Source organism: Malus domestica, chromosome 07 (genome assembly GCF_042453785.1).
Source record: "Malus domestica chromosome 07, GDT2T_hap1".
In the NCBI taxonomy this organism is placed as follows: Eukaryota; Viridiplantae; Streptophyta; class Magnoliopsida; order Rosales; family Rosaceae; genus Malus; species Malus domestica.
This window is the reverse complement of record NC_091667.1, coordinates 26,719,562-26,736,433: the sequence shown is the minus strand read 5'-3', so window position 1 is coordinate 26,736,433 and position 16,872 is coordinate 26,719,562. Positions and strand designations below refer to the sequence as shown.

Below are 16,872 nucleotides of genomic sequence, written 5' to 3'. Positions count from 1 at the left end.
AGGTGATTAAGTATAACCTGAAAGCGGTCCAGGATCGACAAAATAGTTTAGCAGATAGACATGATACTGATCGAGTTTATGATGTGGGTAATTTGGTATTCTTGAAATTGTCACCTTGGAGAGGTGTAGTGTTGTTTGGAAAGAGAGGCAAACTAAGTCCTAGGTACATAGGATCTTATGAGATCACTAAGAGGATTGGTGAAGTTGCTTACAGATTGAAGTTGCCTCCGGCGTTATCTAGGGCACATAATGTGTTTCATGTCTCGATGCTTCAACATTATGTTTCAGATCCTTCACATGTGATTCCTCCTCAACCTTTGGAGATTAATCCGGATTTGACGTATGATGAAGAACCAGTGACTATCTTGGATTGGAAAGACAAGGTTCTAAGGAATAAGACAGTGAGCTTAGTAAAAGTATTGTGGAGGAACCACTCAGTGGAAGAAGCTACTTGGGAGACAGAAGATCGAATGAGAGAGATGTATCCGAGGTCGTTTTATAAGTATTAAGTGGATTGTTTGGTTGTATGAATTTCGAGGACGAAATTCTATAAAGAGGGTAGATTGTCACAGCCCGTCCCTGGATTTTATTTATCGAGGACATGAAATAACGGTATTACCCTTGACGGGTGCTAAGGTATGTGTGTGTGACATATTATTAGACTAAATACATACATTCCTAAACTTTTGGAAAAATAATTTAAGTTGGATTAAAATTGGTTTGTATTTTATGTGGTTAGGGATTAAAGGAATTTGGATTTTTGGATTGTTTTGGTTGGACCACACGGGGCATCTTCCTTCTTTCTCCCCCGTGCTCTCTCTCTCTCCTCTTCCTAGTTCACTCTCTCCCTCTCTAAACCATACGGACACACTCACCATCGAGCTTCCAAGCACGGATCGAAGGTTTTGAAGGTACCATCGTGCTCGTGAGGACTCTACGAACTCAACCACACCCATTTCAGGTAAGAAATCTTTCGATTTCACGTTGAAATCACAAGCACCGAGTTTGGCACTGTTCATGACAAAGACATTGTTGAGAAAAAGATGGCTTTTCCCGGATGAAATGAAAATTGGATTCATGTAACAAGAGAAAGGTTTCCCATTCCTTAGCCGGAAAGATATGTGGCCATGAAACAGGGATTAAGTGGAACAGAATTGACTGCTGGTTTTAAGAATGAGTGATTGTCCTTCTCCGACCCTTACTGCCCAACCTGAAAGCGGACTGTATTGGTTCGTTTTTAGGACAATCCAAGCTCATAGTGAGCTTTAGGAGGTTCTCATGAAGCTCGGAGACGTTCGTTTGAAAGTTTTGGACGTCGGGATCACAAGGTTCGAAGGTGGCCGGTTTTGGTGAAATTTCCCGACGTGATTTCGAAGGTTTTGGAGGTTTTTAAAGGTATAGCCTTCTTCCTCTCGTAATTTGTGAAGTTTTGGTGAAAATTTCATGGAAAATGGTTGAGAATCGAGCGAGAAAATACCGATTACAGGTATGCCCAGTTTCCGGCGCCATCGAGTTTTCCTGGCGACTGGAGGTAGGGGATGATGCGCGTGGACCCGTGCCTGTCCTGTGCGTAGGGGCGCGTGACAAGCCCAAAAAATATTTTAAAAATATGTCAACGTCCGTGACGTCGAGTAGGTCACTGTGGTATATTCATATACCCAAATTCAGCATCATATGAGAAGTTATTATGAATTGTCGGTTATGTGCTTTAAATAACGTTGTTTTAGTTGTTTCGCATATAGGTGATACCTATCCCGAGGACGAGCGCATCCAGGGACGTCACGGGGGTTACGACCCTTCGACTTATCAGTGAGTGGGCATTATTTCTATTTATACCTATATACTATTGATATTTTTCCCAGAAATTGAGTTTAAATGAAAGTACGTTTTAAAATGCCATGCATGCATATTATGAGATATATGAATTGATAATTGATGCATATATATATATATATATGTGTGTGTGTGTGTGAATTGGTGCTGTGGACGCACATGTGAGTATCAGGTGAGTTTTACGTTATTTATGTGAATCATTGATGATGTGAATTGTATTGAGAGCTCATAACCTGCACCCCTGGTATTAGTGCTTATAGTATTCACTGCACCGCACGCTCACCTTGGATCCAAGTAGGTGCATGTCGTACAGACCATGAGAGGGTTCCGACATGCTTGTCGTACAGATCACTAGAGGTGGTTCCGACTGGTAGGTGAGCTTAGATTATGTACGCAGATGATTGATGAAAGAAGCACTAGAGCGTATTCTTACACCTTTCTTGTCGTACAGACTACTTTAGGCAGTTCCGATTTATGTGCAGAGTAGCGCCGTACAGGTCACCATGATGACTCCGGCTGGGTTGGATATTGAGTTACAGAATTAACCGTACAGGACCAACTGCGGGGTCTCCGGTTGTTTCATTATGTCACATGTTATATTGATGCATCCATATTCTGTCATTGACATTTATAGCATGGCATATTTGCTGGATTTTGATAAAGATTGATGTTTTGAGAGATATGAACAAATATTATGCTATTATGTTATTTTCTGGGAAAGTATACAGGTTTTACAGTGAGGGGTTAGAAATGTTTTAAATGAAATGTTTTGGGAAACTTTGGTTTTACTGACCCACTCAATTTTGTTTTGCGCCCCTCCAGGTTCTAGATAGCAGCGTTGGTGGCCCACGAGGATTCTCACGTCGTACTGACAGACTACATAAATGTAGGACTCACTTGCGGGTGTTGTAACTTAGTTATGGTCCTACTTGACTGCACTTAATATTTATGCTCTGAATTTGTGTGTTTTACTCTTAAACTCACTCTAGCATGCTAGTTGGATATTATTGCTAGTAGTTGGCTTTTATTCCTTCGTATTTCTCATATCTTTTGCTTCTGCATCGCACTTTTGGTTACGTCACGCTCATGTCACGACCAGCACACCTTGATTCTAGGATCGGGGTGTGTCAACATTCTTCAAAATAAAAATAATAATAAAAAAAAGATATAAGACTTAATAACATTAGTAAATTTCTTCGATTAAACTTGACATGAATACATTCTCAAATCAAAGAAAAAGAATATACCCATATAAGTTTAGAAATGGCTAGAAAAAAATTGATTGATTTTATATATATAAAAAAAGGGGTACATTTTACATATAACAAATTGTATATTTAAGAATAAAAAAATTACATGAATGGGTACATATAAGATTAAAAAATTGAAAACTGTTTTATAAAAACTAATAGGTACAAACTTATTCTAATTTTTTTTTTTTTTTTGAAATGTTTTGAATTGAAAATTAGTTAAGAGTTTAATAAAGGTGTGAATATTAAAATATTAAATCAATTGTTAACTTTAAAAAAAAAATTATGTAACTGACGTGTAAATTCATTATTACATTAATGTTGATCAAAATCTGAAAACTAATAAGGTTTTAGTCAATGAACATTAGTAACTAGGGACCAAATACTTTTCATGTTAAAATTGTATAATAAGAGTAATGTTATGTAGACAAAATTTTCAAACCAAATTTGTCAATCATGTGATGTGTTACTAATAGAAAATAAATATGTTGATCAATGCTTAAGTTATAATCTAATTGTCAACAAACATGTTATAGGATTTTCAAATTTTATCTAAATGGTTGGTCTGTAACATCCCACATCGCCCAATAAAGTGGATAATGCAAGCCTTATATGTATATTATCATCTCTACCTGGCACGAGACCTTTTGGGAGCTCACTGATTTCGGGTTTCATCGGAACTCTGAAGTTAAGTGAGTTCGCGCATGAGCATTCCCATGATGGGTGACCCATTGGGAAGTTCTCGTGTGAGTTCACATAAACAAGACTGTGAGGGCGTGGTCGGGGTTCAAAGCGGATAATATTGTGCTACGGTGAAATCGACCCTGGGATATGGTAGTTGCCCGGGTCGGGATTTGACAATTTGATATCAGAATCAATCTCTGGCCAGATGTGTGCTGACGATGACGTCAGGCCCCTAAGGGGGGTAAATTGTAACATCTCACATCGCCTAGGGGGTGGATATTGTAAGTCTTATATGTATATTCCCATTTCTACCTAGCACGAGGTTTTTTGGAGCTCACTGGCTTCGGGTTCCATCGAAACTCCGAAGTTAAGTGAGTTCACGCGAGAGAATTCTCATGATGGGTGACCCACTGAGAAGTTCTCGTGTGAGTTCCCAGAAACAAAACTGTGAGGGTGTGGTTGAGACCAAAAGCAAACAATATCATGCTATGGTGGAATCGAGCCTGAGATACAATGACAGCCCGGATGTGACATGGTTTGCTTAGCATTACCCATATAATAAATAATAGTTAGTATTTACAAAGACTATAATAAGTGTTTGGAGTTGGGAGCTGATTAAATCTTTTGAGACACTAAATTCTTTTGGTTTTTTTTTTAATTAAACATATGTTAGGATTACATGTAGGTGAGATTTTGAAAAAAAATAGCAAAATTTGATTGTGTGAAATCATAATTCTGCCTCATATTTCTTATTTATGTTCTGTTTTAATTAAAGAGTTAAATTGATAATTTCATAAAATTTTAGTTCATAATGAGTATTTTATTAATTAGTAGAGATTATCAGGTGAACTATATTAAAAAATCAATCAAAGTTTTTATTCGCCAAAAAAAAAAACATATAAATCATATCCGTTGCATTCTGCCCAATTCATCCTCCTGAACCCCATCTGAAGGGAGAGAGAGAAGAGTGAGAAACTTGGAAACCCTAGCTATGGAGAAAGACAAATCGAGCAAACGCGACCGCAGAGATCGAGACAGAGACTACGATAAACATCGCAGCCGTGATGCCGACGAAAAGCGATCGTCAAAGGACTCCGATTACTACCGCCACCACCACCGATCGGACCGCGATTCCAAGCGTGAGCGCTCTCGCGAGCCCCGCGACCACAAATCTCGCCGCGAACGGTCGCGCGAGCCGAGCGAAGACGGCCGGGATGTCTCGCGCGACCACCGTGAGCGGTCCTACGAGCCGAGGGACGAGAGGGAAGGGAGCAGAGAGAGGTCCAGGCATCGGGAAGCGAAGCGCGAGAGGTCAGAGGAGCGAGAAGAATCGAAGCGTAAGAGGAAAGAAAGGGAGAGGAGTGAGGGTCGAGATGGAGAGGGTGATGATTTAGAAGACAAGAAGAGGTCTAGGGTTTCGGAGGGGGAGAGGAAAGAGAGGAAGCGATTCGAGGAAGATGGTCAGGAAGTGAATGGTGGTCAGAAAAAGAGTAGGAGGTTTGGTGACCGCCGAGTAAAGGAGGAAGAGGGCGGAGAGAATGGCGAAGTTGTTGAACGGAGAACTGAATTAAATGTGAATGCGAGTGAGGTTAATGTTAAGAAAGAAGAAGTTGGGGATGATCATATTGGCAATTTCCAGAGCGTCGCCGCCACCCCAAATGGGAGTGGTCGGGTGGGTAATGTAAGTATTATGTTAGCTTACTATTTGTTTTACTCTTAGTTGCATTTGATAATTGCGTTACTTTGATGCTGAAATTGCGAAAACCTGTGAAAATATTCCACATTTAGGATATAGTGTAGGTTATTCTCTTAATCACTAATGAAACTGCAATAAAGAATCTGAAGATTCAATTTTTGAAACTGAAATTTCCAACCCGGCTCGATATCATAGTTTGAGATATGGAATTAATGTTGTAGTTTGAAGGATTGTGCCTTCTTACGCTATTGCTCCATGTGATTTTATGTTATAGGTCTGTATAGTCTGTTTTTCTCCCTCGTACTTGAAGCCATACGGCTCTCTAATAACAACTTAGGTTGAAGTAAACTATATTTTTGGAGTAAGAGACAAACAGAAAATGTTGGTCAGACTACCTGCTGTTACTTTAATTTTCATAAGGATTCGACGTGATCATGGAGTGCCGGCTGTCGACTACCTGACGCCCTCCCCCTCCTCCTTTATCCGGGCTTGCTGTTAGAAAATAGCTCAGTATCCTTTATGCTTTATATCCTTTGTAGGTCATCACCATTAGCTGAGGACCAAGGCCATCTGTGTGAAATGTATCCCTTCATTTTATTTTGATTCTTCATATTTGTGTTTTTCTCCACCATGAGCAAGATCTTTCAGGGTATGCATAGTAACTTTGCTTAATTTTAACACTTACAGGGCGCTGCTCTGGAACCTACTATGACATCAAGGATTGTGCCTGAGACCTCTTTCGCTCCCATTCATCCCCTTCCTACCAAGGTATCTTCAATTCCTACAACAAATGAAAATAAGGGAGTTAGTATTACCAGATCTCATGAGGTTCATGGAAAATCTAGTACAGATGGAACATCTTCAACTGCTGGGAAAAGTGCGAATCTGTCTCTTGGTGATGTAGAAAAAATCAAGAGAACTTTACAGAAGCAGAAGGAATTGACTGAGAAGCTGAAGAAGCTTAACCAGGTAATATAACCACATAAATTTTTTTTAATGTATGATGCTTGTGTGCAACAAATTTCAGGGTTATACTATTTCTTAATTACGTATATTTCTTTGGATAAACGTACTACCACCACTCTTGTCATACAGTTGAAGAAGGAAGGCAATTCAAGCAAAGATGCTAGCCAGAACTTGGAATCGAAGGAGGGACTGAAACCACCAGCTACTACTGCTGGGTTGCTACATGCACCGACCCCATCAACAGCTGTTACTACAGCTGCTTCTGTGGCAACATTTGACTCGTCTGCCCTACCCATATCTGCAGCAGCCGTTCCCAACTTTGAAGCTGTAAAACGTGCACAAGCACTTGCTGCTCAGATGGGGTTCCGTCAGGACCCTGATTTTTCTCCTCTCATAAACTCGTTTCCAGGACAGGTGGCTACTGATGTTGCTGCCCCGCAGAAGCCTACTAAAGCCCCTGTTCTTCGTCTTGATGCTCTTGGAAGGGAAATAGATGAACATGGAAACTTAGTGAATGTGACGAAACCAAACAACCTCAGTACCCTAAAGGTGTAGTGGCTATTACCTGTCAGACAGTTGCCTTATTTTATATGGACTTTTTTTGTTAGAAATTTAGTCTGATGTTTCTTACTTTTTCAGGTCAACATTAACAAACAGAAGAAAGATGCATTCCAGATTCTTAAACCTGAATTGGATGTGGATCCTGAAAAGAATCCTCATTTTGATCCGGATGTGGGCATTAGTAAAAAATTTTTGAGGCCAAAGAGGATGGGTTTCGCATTTGTAGAGGAAGGAAAATGGACAAGAGATGCTGAGCTTATAAAATTAAAGGTATTTATTGATGTCTCTTTAACCCATTTGATCATTTTTTGAGTTATGTACCTGTCTTTTTGTAAAAAAAAAACCCCACCTCTGTACAGACTAAATTTGGAGAAGCACAAGCCAAAGAGCAAAGAGCAAAGCAGCAACAGTTTGCAAAGGCAAAGGCAGCGCCAGATATTAATCCAAATTTGATAGAAGTAGGAGAGAGAGTTATCACCAAAGAAAAACCAAAGGATCCAATTCCTGAAATCGAGTGGTGGTAAGTAGATTGCTTTTCATTTGCTATGGTTTGCTGAATGATTGTTTTTCTTGCTTTCTCATTGTTCCGATATTTATGTAATTTTATGTTAAAGATGTTCCCTAACGATGCTTGTTAATTTTGTCAGGGATGTGCCACTGTTGCACTCTGGTACTTATAAGGAAGTTGTTGATGGTACAGTAGCTGAAGATAAATTAAAGATAGAGAAAATCACAATCTATATTGAGCATCCTCAACCTATTGAGCCCCCTACTGAGCCAGCTCCTCCACCGCCTCAACCACTGAAGCTGACCAAGAAGGAGCAGAAAAAACTACGTACACAGAAACGTCTGGCCAGAGAGAAAGATAGGCAAGAGATGATTAGACAAGGCCTGCTTGAGCCCCCAAAGCCAAAAGTTAAAATGAGTAATTTGATGAAAGTTCTTGGCTCTGAAGCAACCCAAGATCCAACCAGGCTTGAAAAGGAGATCAGGAGTGCAGCTGCTGAACGTGAACAAGCTCATGTAGACAGGAATATAGCACGGAAGCTCACTCCTGCCGAGCGTCGTGAGAAGAAAGAAAGGAAGCTTTTTGATGACCCTAATAACGTGGAGACAATCGTCTCAGTTTACAGGATCAATGAGCTGTCACATCCAAAGGCCCGCTTCAAGATAGATGTTAATGCGCGAGAGAACCGGCTGACTGGATCTTGTGTGATATCAGATGGTATTAATGTTGTGGTTGTTGAAGGTGGAAGCAAGTCTATCAAGAGGTATGCAAAGGTTATGCTTAGGCGCATAAACTGGGCTGAGGCAGTAAAAGAAGAGGAAGAAGATGATGATGCTGACGATGACAAGCCTCCTAACAAGTGCGTGTTAGTATGGCAAGGAAGTGTTGCAAGACGGAGCTTCAATAGGTTTTCTGTTCATGAATGCATGACTGAAGCCGCTGCCCGGAAGGTTTTTGCCGATGCTGGCGTTGCTCATTACTGGGATCTTGCGGTCAACTTTCAAGATGATAATTAGCATTTGGAGATGTTGCTTCGATGAAGTATTCCGTGTTCCTTGTCTTATATTTGCTCAACGTGGCCACATCTCTACAACATTTTGGTAACTGAGTAGTAGTTCTAAAATTTGCCTTGTGCGATTTCTTAATACGGCACCTTTTATGTTGCATATGCCTATCTAAAGTGAACCATTCTGTCCAATGGGTGGCACAAATTGAATTGCTTCAATGAGAACACTTTGCATTTCAAGATGCTGTAATTAAGTTGAAACTTTGAGAGTGGGTGATTCGAGCCCTGGGCAGGCTGGCTGGGTCTTTCCTTCTTGTTCTGATCCCGCCACGAGAAAGACACACAGAAAAGGTACACCCAGAATGCGGAGGATCCGATGAGAGAAATTAAGTAGATGGCCAACTGACATTGCGCCAAGTTAAAGCCGGACTCATGCTTTGTACTAATGTATAGTATCTCCAGGGAGTCGGTTATCCGCAGATGTTTTCGGAGGCCAAAACTTTGATCCTTGGACCCATTTCATTAAAGCTATGCAATGCATGATTGTTCTGTATCACAACCACCAAACAGAGGTGGAGTCCTAGCTTCACATACACACACGCACACACACGTATGTATAATTATATATATACCAGAGCAACTTCTGTTTCATTGTTTTGAGCTATGCCTCTCAACTGTGGGGTTCTGGACCATGCTTTGTATAACTTTGGGGTTCTTAAAAATGTCCGGCACGCAATAGCACCCATTTGGTGCTGCTTTGCCTTGGACGTCATCGGATTACGCTCGTGGCTTCCTTGGGGTGGAGCACGCTTTGAGCACTGCAAACTCGGTTCAAAATTTGTGTTTTAGTCCGAAACGCATCTAAGTTCGCTAAGCAAGGGTGAGATTTGTATCGCTCTCTTATCCCAACCTAACCCGACCCAACCATCCAAAGATTGGCTCCACCGGATGTGTCTTCAACCGGACGGCCACGTGGTCCCGTCATCCGGAACCAGAATTTCTCCCAAACAATAACACAGTTCCCCCGCCAAAAGTGGCATAACATGAGTGGGTGGAGTGAAGAACCACAAGAAATGCAAGACAAGGACAGCAAGGAATAAAAGACAAAAGCTTTTGGAGGAGCACATGCTGATTATGCATGCTAACTTTTTTTTTGTTTTGACTTTTGGGGGGATTTGGATCCTCTCCTAAGTCAAGGGAGAGGATCCTCCTGATTAAGCATTATAGGCCGTTGGATTTTCATCCAACGGTTATAATTAATATAACTTTAAAGGAACCTTCTATTTGTAATCATTGGATAAAAATTCAACGGTCCACGATGCTTGGTCAGAAGCATCCCCTCCATTGGCTTAGTAAAGGATCCAAATCCTTTTGGGGGCTTAGCTTTTCACACGTCAGCCCCTCCCTCCCTTCCCATCTCTTCATTGGTTGTTTGAATTAGCTTATGATTCGGTGAAGGACGGGGTAGCCTATCTATATTTAACTACCAACCTCTCAAATTTTTAATCTTTCCCTTTTGTTTTTTTTTGTTTTTTTGTTTTTTTTTTTCCGACAAGTTACTTACATGTAACGAGTATATCGTTACTATAGCAAATTTTTAATCTTTCCCTTGTTTATTACTTTTTTTTTTTCCGACAAGAACAACTTCCATGTCACGAGTATATCATTATTGTAGCATTTTGTGTCAATGATGCAACGTCGTGTAAAGAGAAATTTCACATATCGATGTATTATTGATACAGATATAATAGGGTTGTGCTATCCACTCTTTTTTATTCGTCACACATCCCTTGTTAATTTTTGTCCTTTGATATTTTTCAATTCATCTAATCTGATGATCAAAAATTAAAAATGTGTATGAGAAATAAAAAGAAGTGTGAATATCACACCCTTTTATAATGACGGTGCACTCTTGTTGTACAAGTCATTCTTCTTTTTTAGAAGCTAATGGGTCAAAAGCTTGTCAAAGCTACCAAATTTGATTTTTCATTCTTCTTTTAGATTTTGTTCTGGATTTATGTGTATCATGTAATATAAATTGGGGTGTTATACAAGTATAACCTGAATTATTATATGTTTTACATTTGCTATTGAAATTAAAAAGATAGTGTATTCACACATTCATTTTTAACTTATACAGACTATTGTTAATTTTTATTCATCGATCTTCTTCAATTCATTTTATCCAACAACTGGAAATTGATAGGGGTATATGAAATATAAAAATGGATGTGTGAATAGCATCATCCATTAGAAATGTATATATAGAAGACAAATTATTCTTCTAATCCTATCAGCAATATGATTGTCAAAGCGACCTATGTGTTTAAAAATTAAATCAAAGGCATGCATCTCCATCTTTGTTTGTTGTAAAAATAAAAAAATAAAAGACCGTTAAAAAGTAAGGACTCAAATAACTTAGCTGGAGTATCATATATAACATTTCCTTTGAATAACACCTTGACGTCTTTTAGCCTTGATTGACGTATTTGACGTCTCGTTTTTGGAGATGGTCTTACCAAAGGACTTATCAATCCCAAAGCAAATGCCTCCATGTGGAAACATATCTATACTTGGAAGTTATCACAATATAACCCCAATTAAAATCAATGACCCAATAAATTAAACTCGTCCCAGAAAATGTAAATTTATTAAGAAAGAAGGAAGATCTGAAAACTGGAAATTGAATTGCAACATTAAACATGTGCCCCCACAGTTAGCTAGTATTTCTGGTTTACACATGAAAACAGTAACCTGTCGCTTCCAGCTAACCACATGTATGCACCTCATAAATTGTAACCCTATCGCTTAATGACCAAGTTTGCGACTAATATTTCGGGGTATCTAGATGTATTACAATCTAGTGATATTCCTTTTTACTTGTAAATAAGAGGTCTTAGGTTCGATTCTCGTCAAAGACGAATTTGAATCACATTATTGCTAGCTCATTATGAGGCTTAGCCTACTCCCCCAACTCCTTAGTATAGATAATATCGTTTGTTAAAAAAAAAAAAAAGATCTTTACTTGGGAAAAATGAGGATGACTAGTGGTGGGACTCACTCAACATCAAACTTCAATGATCCGAACCGTTTATTTTTCAAGTTGCAGTTTTTCAATGATCTGAACCGTTTATTTTTCAAGTTGCAATTTAGAGATCATACTTGCAAAATATTAACAAAATCGAAAATGTTTGAGACATCTAATTGAGTTCAAAGAAACTGATGCACATTATACTCTTTCTCTGAAATAAATTTGAGAGATGTTGCCTTGATCCCCAATACTCAGATAAATGAGGAGGAAAAAGTTGCTTATTTTCTTTTCTATCCGACGGCCAATGGAATGTTAACAAGCTGAGAGAGGTGCTACCTAATGATATTGTGGAAGAGATTATTGGGATCCTTGCTGGACTTATTGATTCTGATGATGATAGATATATCTGGCAGGGTTCGACTAATGGAACCTTCTCTGTTAAAACTGCTTACAACCTTGTGAAATATTGAAACTTCATCATGATAATTAAATGAGTAAAGAATTTCATATTAAATTGATTTTTTACAAGGATGATATATGAATAAAGACTTACAAAATTGACGATTCAAATAGTTGAAGTTCAATGTATAATGAGTCCCATAACTAATCCTTATACCAAGTGGATAAAGGCTTTGCATAAGTCAAATTATAACAAATTGTGTTTGTTGTTTTAGTAAAAAATCATAGAAATGAAACGTATCAATCATGTTGTCGCTTGCTTACTTCTCCAAATTTATATGACTCGATAGCTTAACACCATGAAGTGGGCAGCTAAATCACAGTGGTCCTTTAAGCCATCGATCCTCAATTATAGATTATGGACTAAGTGGATACAATTACATGCAGCCTTACTTTGCTGACGCACAACTTGATCAACACCCAACCTAATTTCCGCATGGACCCCAAAAACTTGTCAACCCTGCTAAAAATGAGAAAATTTTCATTGTACTCAAAACACAAGTGATAAATTACGTGTCATTATTTAAGTGGATGAAAGTTTTATTTTGTAAGTTGTTAATTTTTTAACACAAGTATCCTACCACTTGTATAGTAACACGTGGTGTACTACTCTGTGTTCTGATCCTATTGAAAAATGGATTTGGATCCTTGCCGGATCCCTTCCCTGGATCCTAGGGATCAATGAACACAGACAGTTGATAAAAAATTGTGCGGTCCCAATTAATACTTTTTATATTTTTAAAAGTAAAGTAACATCGTTTTGCATAAAAAATATATATAAAAAATAATTGTGGCCGTATGATTTTTTATCAACGGTCCGTGTTCGTTGATCCCTAGAATCCCAGGGGATCCGGCGAGGATCCAAAACCTTGAAAAATCTTTCTCTAAAAAAATCATAATTCCACGTGTCAGCAGCCTATATACCCACGTGTCTTCCGATCCTTGCTCAAGAAACAGAACTGGAGGATCGGAGGAGAAGACGTATGGAGATGGGATTAGGCGTTGTAGGTCACCTTTCTCTCACCTCCCCCTATAAACCGGTAGAAAATCAGATTACTAACAGAAAAAATAACAGAGGAAAGTAAGTAAACCCTACACCCACACATCCACACCATCAAGACCTCACCCATTTTCCTGTTTGTTATCTTTCTATATATTGAAAAGCACTTCTCCATAACTCCATAAAGCAGAAGCCCAACACTCACGTACTTCTCTCACTTCTAGAGAGAGAGAGAGAGAGAGAGAGAGAGAGTTTTAGAGAGAGAGAGAGAGACAGAAAGTATTGTTGAGTTGAAGAGGCCAGACGAAACAACATGCTCTGATTTAACGCACTTTTCTGAGAGATTAAGCCCATTCCAAACACGCCGTTAACCGCTTTCACTCCTAACTTGCATCACATTCTGCGAAACTATAAGTATCAGGAGACTTGGAGAGAAAGAAACCGATACGGATGTCGTCTCGCGTGGCGGACAATCAGATATCGCCGTTTTTCACTTCCATGGAGCTAGACGACTTCCCACGCGCCACCCACGGCGCTTCGCCCTCGCTCGGCCAGCTACTGAAGCATGTTGGTGATGTACGTAAGGAGGCCACTGGCGACGGCGGCGAGACTCCGGCACACCACGCACTCGACATCTCCGAAGCCAGCCTCGAGCCTCGCTCCTTGCCATTCGTCCTCTCCTTTAACAACCTGACGTATAGTGTCAAGGTCCGCCGCAAGTTCAGCTTGTCCGGGATGTTATCCGGCTGCAATAACCGACTCAGCGCCGCCACGGCTTCCGACCCCATCAGCGGTGGAGAGAATTTTTTCTCCAAGACGAGGACGCTGCTCAATGACATCTCAGGAGAAGCGCGCGAGGGCGAGATTCTTGCTGTTCTCGGCGCGAGCGGCTCGGGTAAATCCACCTTGATCGACGCCTTGGCGAATCGGATAGCGAAGGGCAGCTTGAAAGGCACCGTCAGCTTAAACGGCGAGGTTCTTGAATCTCGGCTCCTGAAGGTGATTTCCGCTTACGTCATGCAGGATGACCTCCTCTTCCCGATGCTCACAGTCGAAGAGACACTCATGTTCGCCGCTGAGTTCCGCCTCCCCCGCGCGCTGTCAAAATCTAAGAAGAAGTCCCGCGTCCAGGCGTTGATCGACCAGCTCGGCATCCGGAACGCCGCGAAGACGATCATCGGGGACGAAGGCCACCGCGGAGTCTCCGGCGGCGAGCGACGCCGCGTTTCGATCGGAATCGACATCATCCACGACCCGATCATCCTCTTCCTCGACGAGCCGACCTCCGGCCTCGACTCCACCAGCGCATTCATGGTGGTGAAAGTCCTCCAGCGAATCGCTCAGAGCGGGAGCATTGTCGTGATGTCCGTACACCAGCCCAGTTACCGGATCCTCGGACTCCTGGACCGGTTACTCTTCCTGACCCGGGGTCAAACCGTTTACAGTGGTTCCCCCGCCAACTTACCTTCCTACTTCGCTGAGTTCGGGTACCCGATACCCGAGTCCGAGAACCGGACCGAGTTCGCCCTCGACGTAATCCGAGAACTCGAAGGCTCGCCCGGAGGGACCAAGAGCCTGGTGGAGTTCAGCAGAACCTGGCAGAGCAGGAAGCACTCCAACCCTAACGACGCGTCGTACAGAGGAGCCTCCGACGCGCGACATGTCGTTCCTCTCCAGGAGGCGATAAGTGCTAGCATTTCTCGCGGGAAGTTGGTATCCGGAGCCCCTAACAACAACCCGAGCCCGAACTCGATGGTTCCCACATTCGCGAACCCGATCTGGGTCGAGATGGCGGTGCTTGCCAACCGTTCGATGAAAAACGCCAGAAGAATGCCGGAGCTCTTCGGTATCCGGCTCGGCACCGTCATGGTCACCGGATTCATCCTCGCCACCATGTTCTGGAACCTCGACGACTCCCCGAAAGGCGTACAAGAACGCCTCGGATTCATCGCCTTCGCCATGTCCACAACCTTCTACACCTGCGCCGACGCCCTCCCCGTCTTCCTCCAGGAACGCTACATCTTCATGCGCGAAACCGCCTACAACGCCTACCGCCGGTCCTCCTACGTGTTATCGCATTCTCTGGTGGTGCTGCCGTCGCTGGTTTTTCTCTCTATAGCGTTCTCAGTGACGACGTTTTGGGCGGTGGGACTCGACGGGGGACTGTCCGGGTTTCTGTTCTACTTTCTGATAATATTCGCGTCGTTTTGGGCGGGGAGTTCGTTCGTCACATTTCTCTCCGGGGTGGTCCCACAAGTGATGCTCGGGTACACAATCGTAGTGGCGATACTCGCCTACTTCCTCCTCTTCAGCGGCTTCTTCATCACGCGCGATAGAATCCCGGCGTACTGGATTTGGTTCCATTACCTGTCGTTGGTGAAGTATCCCTACGAGGGGGTGCTGCAGAACGAGTTTCAGAACACCGCGAAATGCTTCGTTCGCGGGACACAGATCTTCGACAACACGCCGCTGGGGACGGTGCCGGACGCGATGAAGCTGAAGCTGCTGGATAGCATGAGCGAGACGCTGGGGATGCGGATCACGCGGTCCACGTGTCTGACGACGGGGACGGATATTTTGGAGCAGCAGGGAGTGACGGACTTGAGCAAGTGGAACTGCCTGTGGGTGACGGTGGCTTGGGGGTTTCTGTTTAGGATTCTGTTTTACTTTGCCTTGTTGCTTGGGAGCAAGAACAAGAGGCGGTAAAAAAAAAAAAAAAAAAAAGGAAAAAATAAGCTCTGGTTATTTGGCGGGAGCGAGGACGATTGGTGAGTGCGAAACTATGAAATCCTTGTGTCAAATTTTATTTACTTTTTTTTTTAACTTTAGAGTTTTCCAAGTACTGTATCGGAAGGTCTTGATTTTGTTGGTGTTTCATGCAGATTGTACGACTGTTACATATGATATATACTAATCGCGAGAATTAAAATAATGTTTCATTCATATATAACTCAAATGTTATATATTGTTATTAATGTTATATCATAAAAAAAAAAAAATCGTCTTTTATCTATATTATATCAGTGTAAGTGTATTCTAGATTAATAAACATATATTTTGTAGCGTTAAGTACCTAACTCTCCAAATTTTTAATGTCAATTCAAATTGGTTTCAATTTTTATAAACATTGCCAAAAAGTATTTAATTTATTGAAAATATCACATCCGTTAAGCCCTAATTAAACTTTTGTTAAATTAACTAGGGTCCACTTTACCTCCAATATCAATAGAAAGTCAGGGAAGCATGGCTTTCACCAAGTAACGGTCTTCACTACGTACTCTTTTGAGCCATCACCTCCAAACCAAGGGCATAACCGCAAACTCCACCCTACAAGTCAAGCCACCAATATTGAGAAGAAGGTCATGGACACATGGATGTTGCTAAAATGGCATGAACTGCCATGATGCAGCTACCATCATCTTCCACAAAGAAGAACTAGAAATTTTACTTGCCGAAAATTGGTGAATTAGGAAATCACATGAGTAGAAACAAGATCCTTGAACCCTATCATAATTCTCAACCTTCTTCTTTGTTAGGAGATTATCCGATCTTCATTTTTGTTATTTGCCATTTTATTGTGAATTTGTTTATTTATTTTTATTTTTTCATCTTCATGTCTTTTATGAATTTTTTTTTATATAATTATTTCAGTGTTCAAGTAAGCAAATAAGTGGGATCCATTGGTGTCACATGTACATTTAACGGAAAATTTATCTGGGACCTAACATATGCGATATTTTCAATAGGTTGGGTACTTGTTTAAAATGTTTAAAATGTTGAAACCAATTTGAAATGACATTAAAACGTTGGGAGGTTTTGGATACTTAATCCTATTTTGTATAAGAAATTAAGGGTTTATATAATAAGTTTGTGTGTGA

At 41.1% G+C, this 16,872-nt stretch overlaps 2 protein-coding genes across 5 annotated transcripts; both read left to right on the top strand.

The window, feature by feature from the left end:
• Nucleotides 1–4,659: 4,659 nt before the first annotated feature.
• Nucleotides 4,660–9,057, top strand: LOC103427797 (protein RDM16-like). 3 transcript variants are annotated; one of them, XM_070825261.1, is made up of 7 exons: nt 4,693–5,448; nt 6,151–6,231; nt 6,314–6,432; nt 6,559–6,978; nt 7,069–7,260; nt 7,350–7,510; nt 7,638–9,057. In XM_070825261.1, the coding sequence occupies exons 4-7, from the start codon at nt 6,787–6,789 to the stop codon at nt 8,512–8,514; spliced, it is 1,422 nt and encodes a 473-aa protein (XP_070681362.1). In that variant the 5' UTR covers nt 4,693–5,448; nt 6,151–6,231; nt 6,314–6,432; nt 6,559–6,786; the 3' UTR covers nt 8,515–9,057. The 3 variants fall into 3 exon arrangements, with proteins under 3 accessions (XP_008364102.1, XP_070681362.1, XP_070681363.1); XM_070825262.1 differs by having other exon boundaries at nt 4,698–5,448; nt 6,309–6,432; XM_008365880.4 differs by having other exon boundaries at nt 4,660–5,448; nt 6,151–6,432.
• A 3,975-nt stretch (nt 9,058–13,032) lies between these two features.
• Nucleotides 13,033–16,602, top strand: LOC103427796 (ABC transporter G family member 6-like). 2 transcript variants are annotated; one of them, XM_070825259.1, is made up of 2 exons: nt 13,033–15,762; nt 16,197–16,602. In XM_070825259.1, exon 1 carries the CDS (start codon nt 13,445–13,447, stop codon nt 15,698–15,700), a length of 2,256 nt encoding a protein of 751 aa, XP_070681360.1. In that variant the 5' UTR covers nt 13,033–13,444; the 3' UTR covers nt 15,701–15,762; nt 16,197–16,602. The 2 variants fall into 2 exon arrangements, with proteins under 2 accessions (XP_070681360.1, XP_070681361.1); XM_070825260.1 differs by lacking the exon at nt 16,197–16,602 and adding an exon at nt 15,877–15,926.
• Nucleotides 16,603–16,872: the final 270 nt, after the last annotated feature.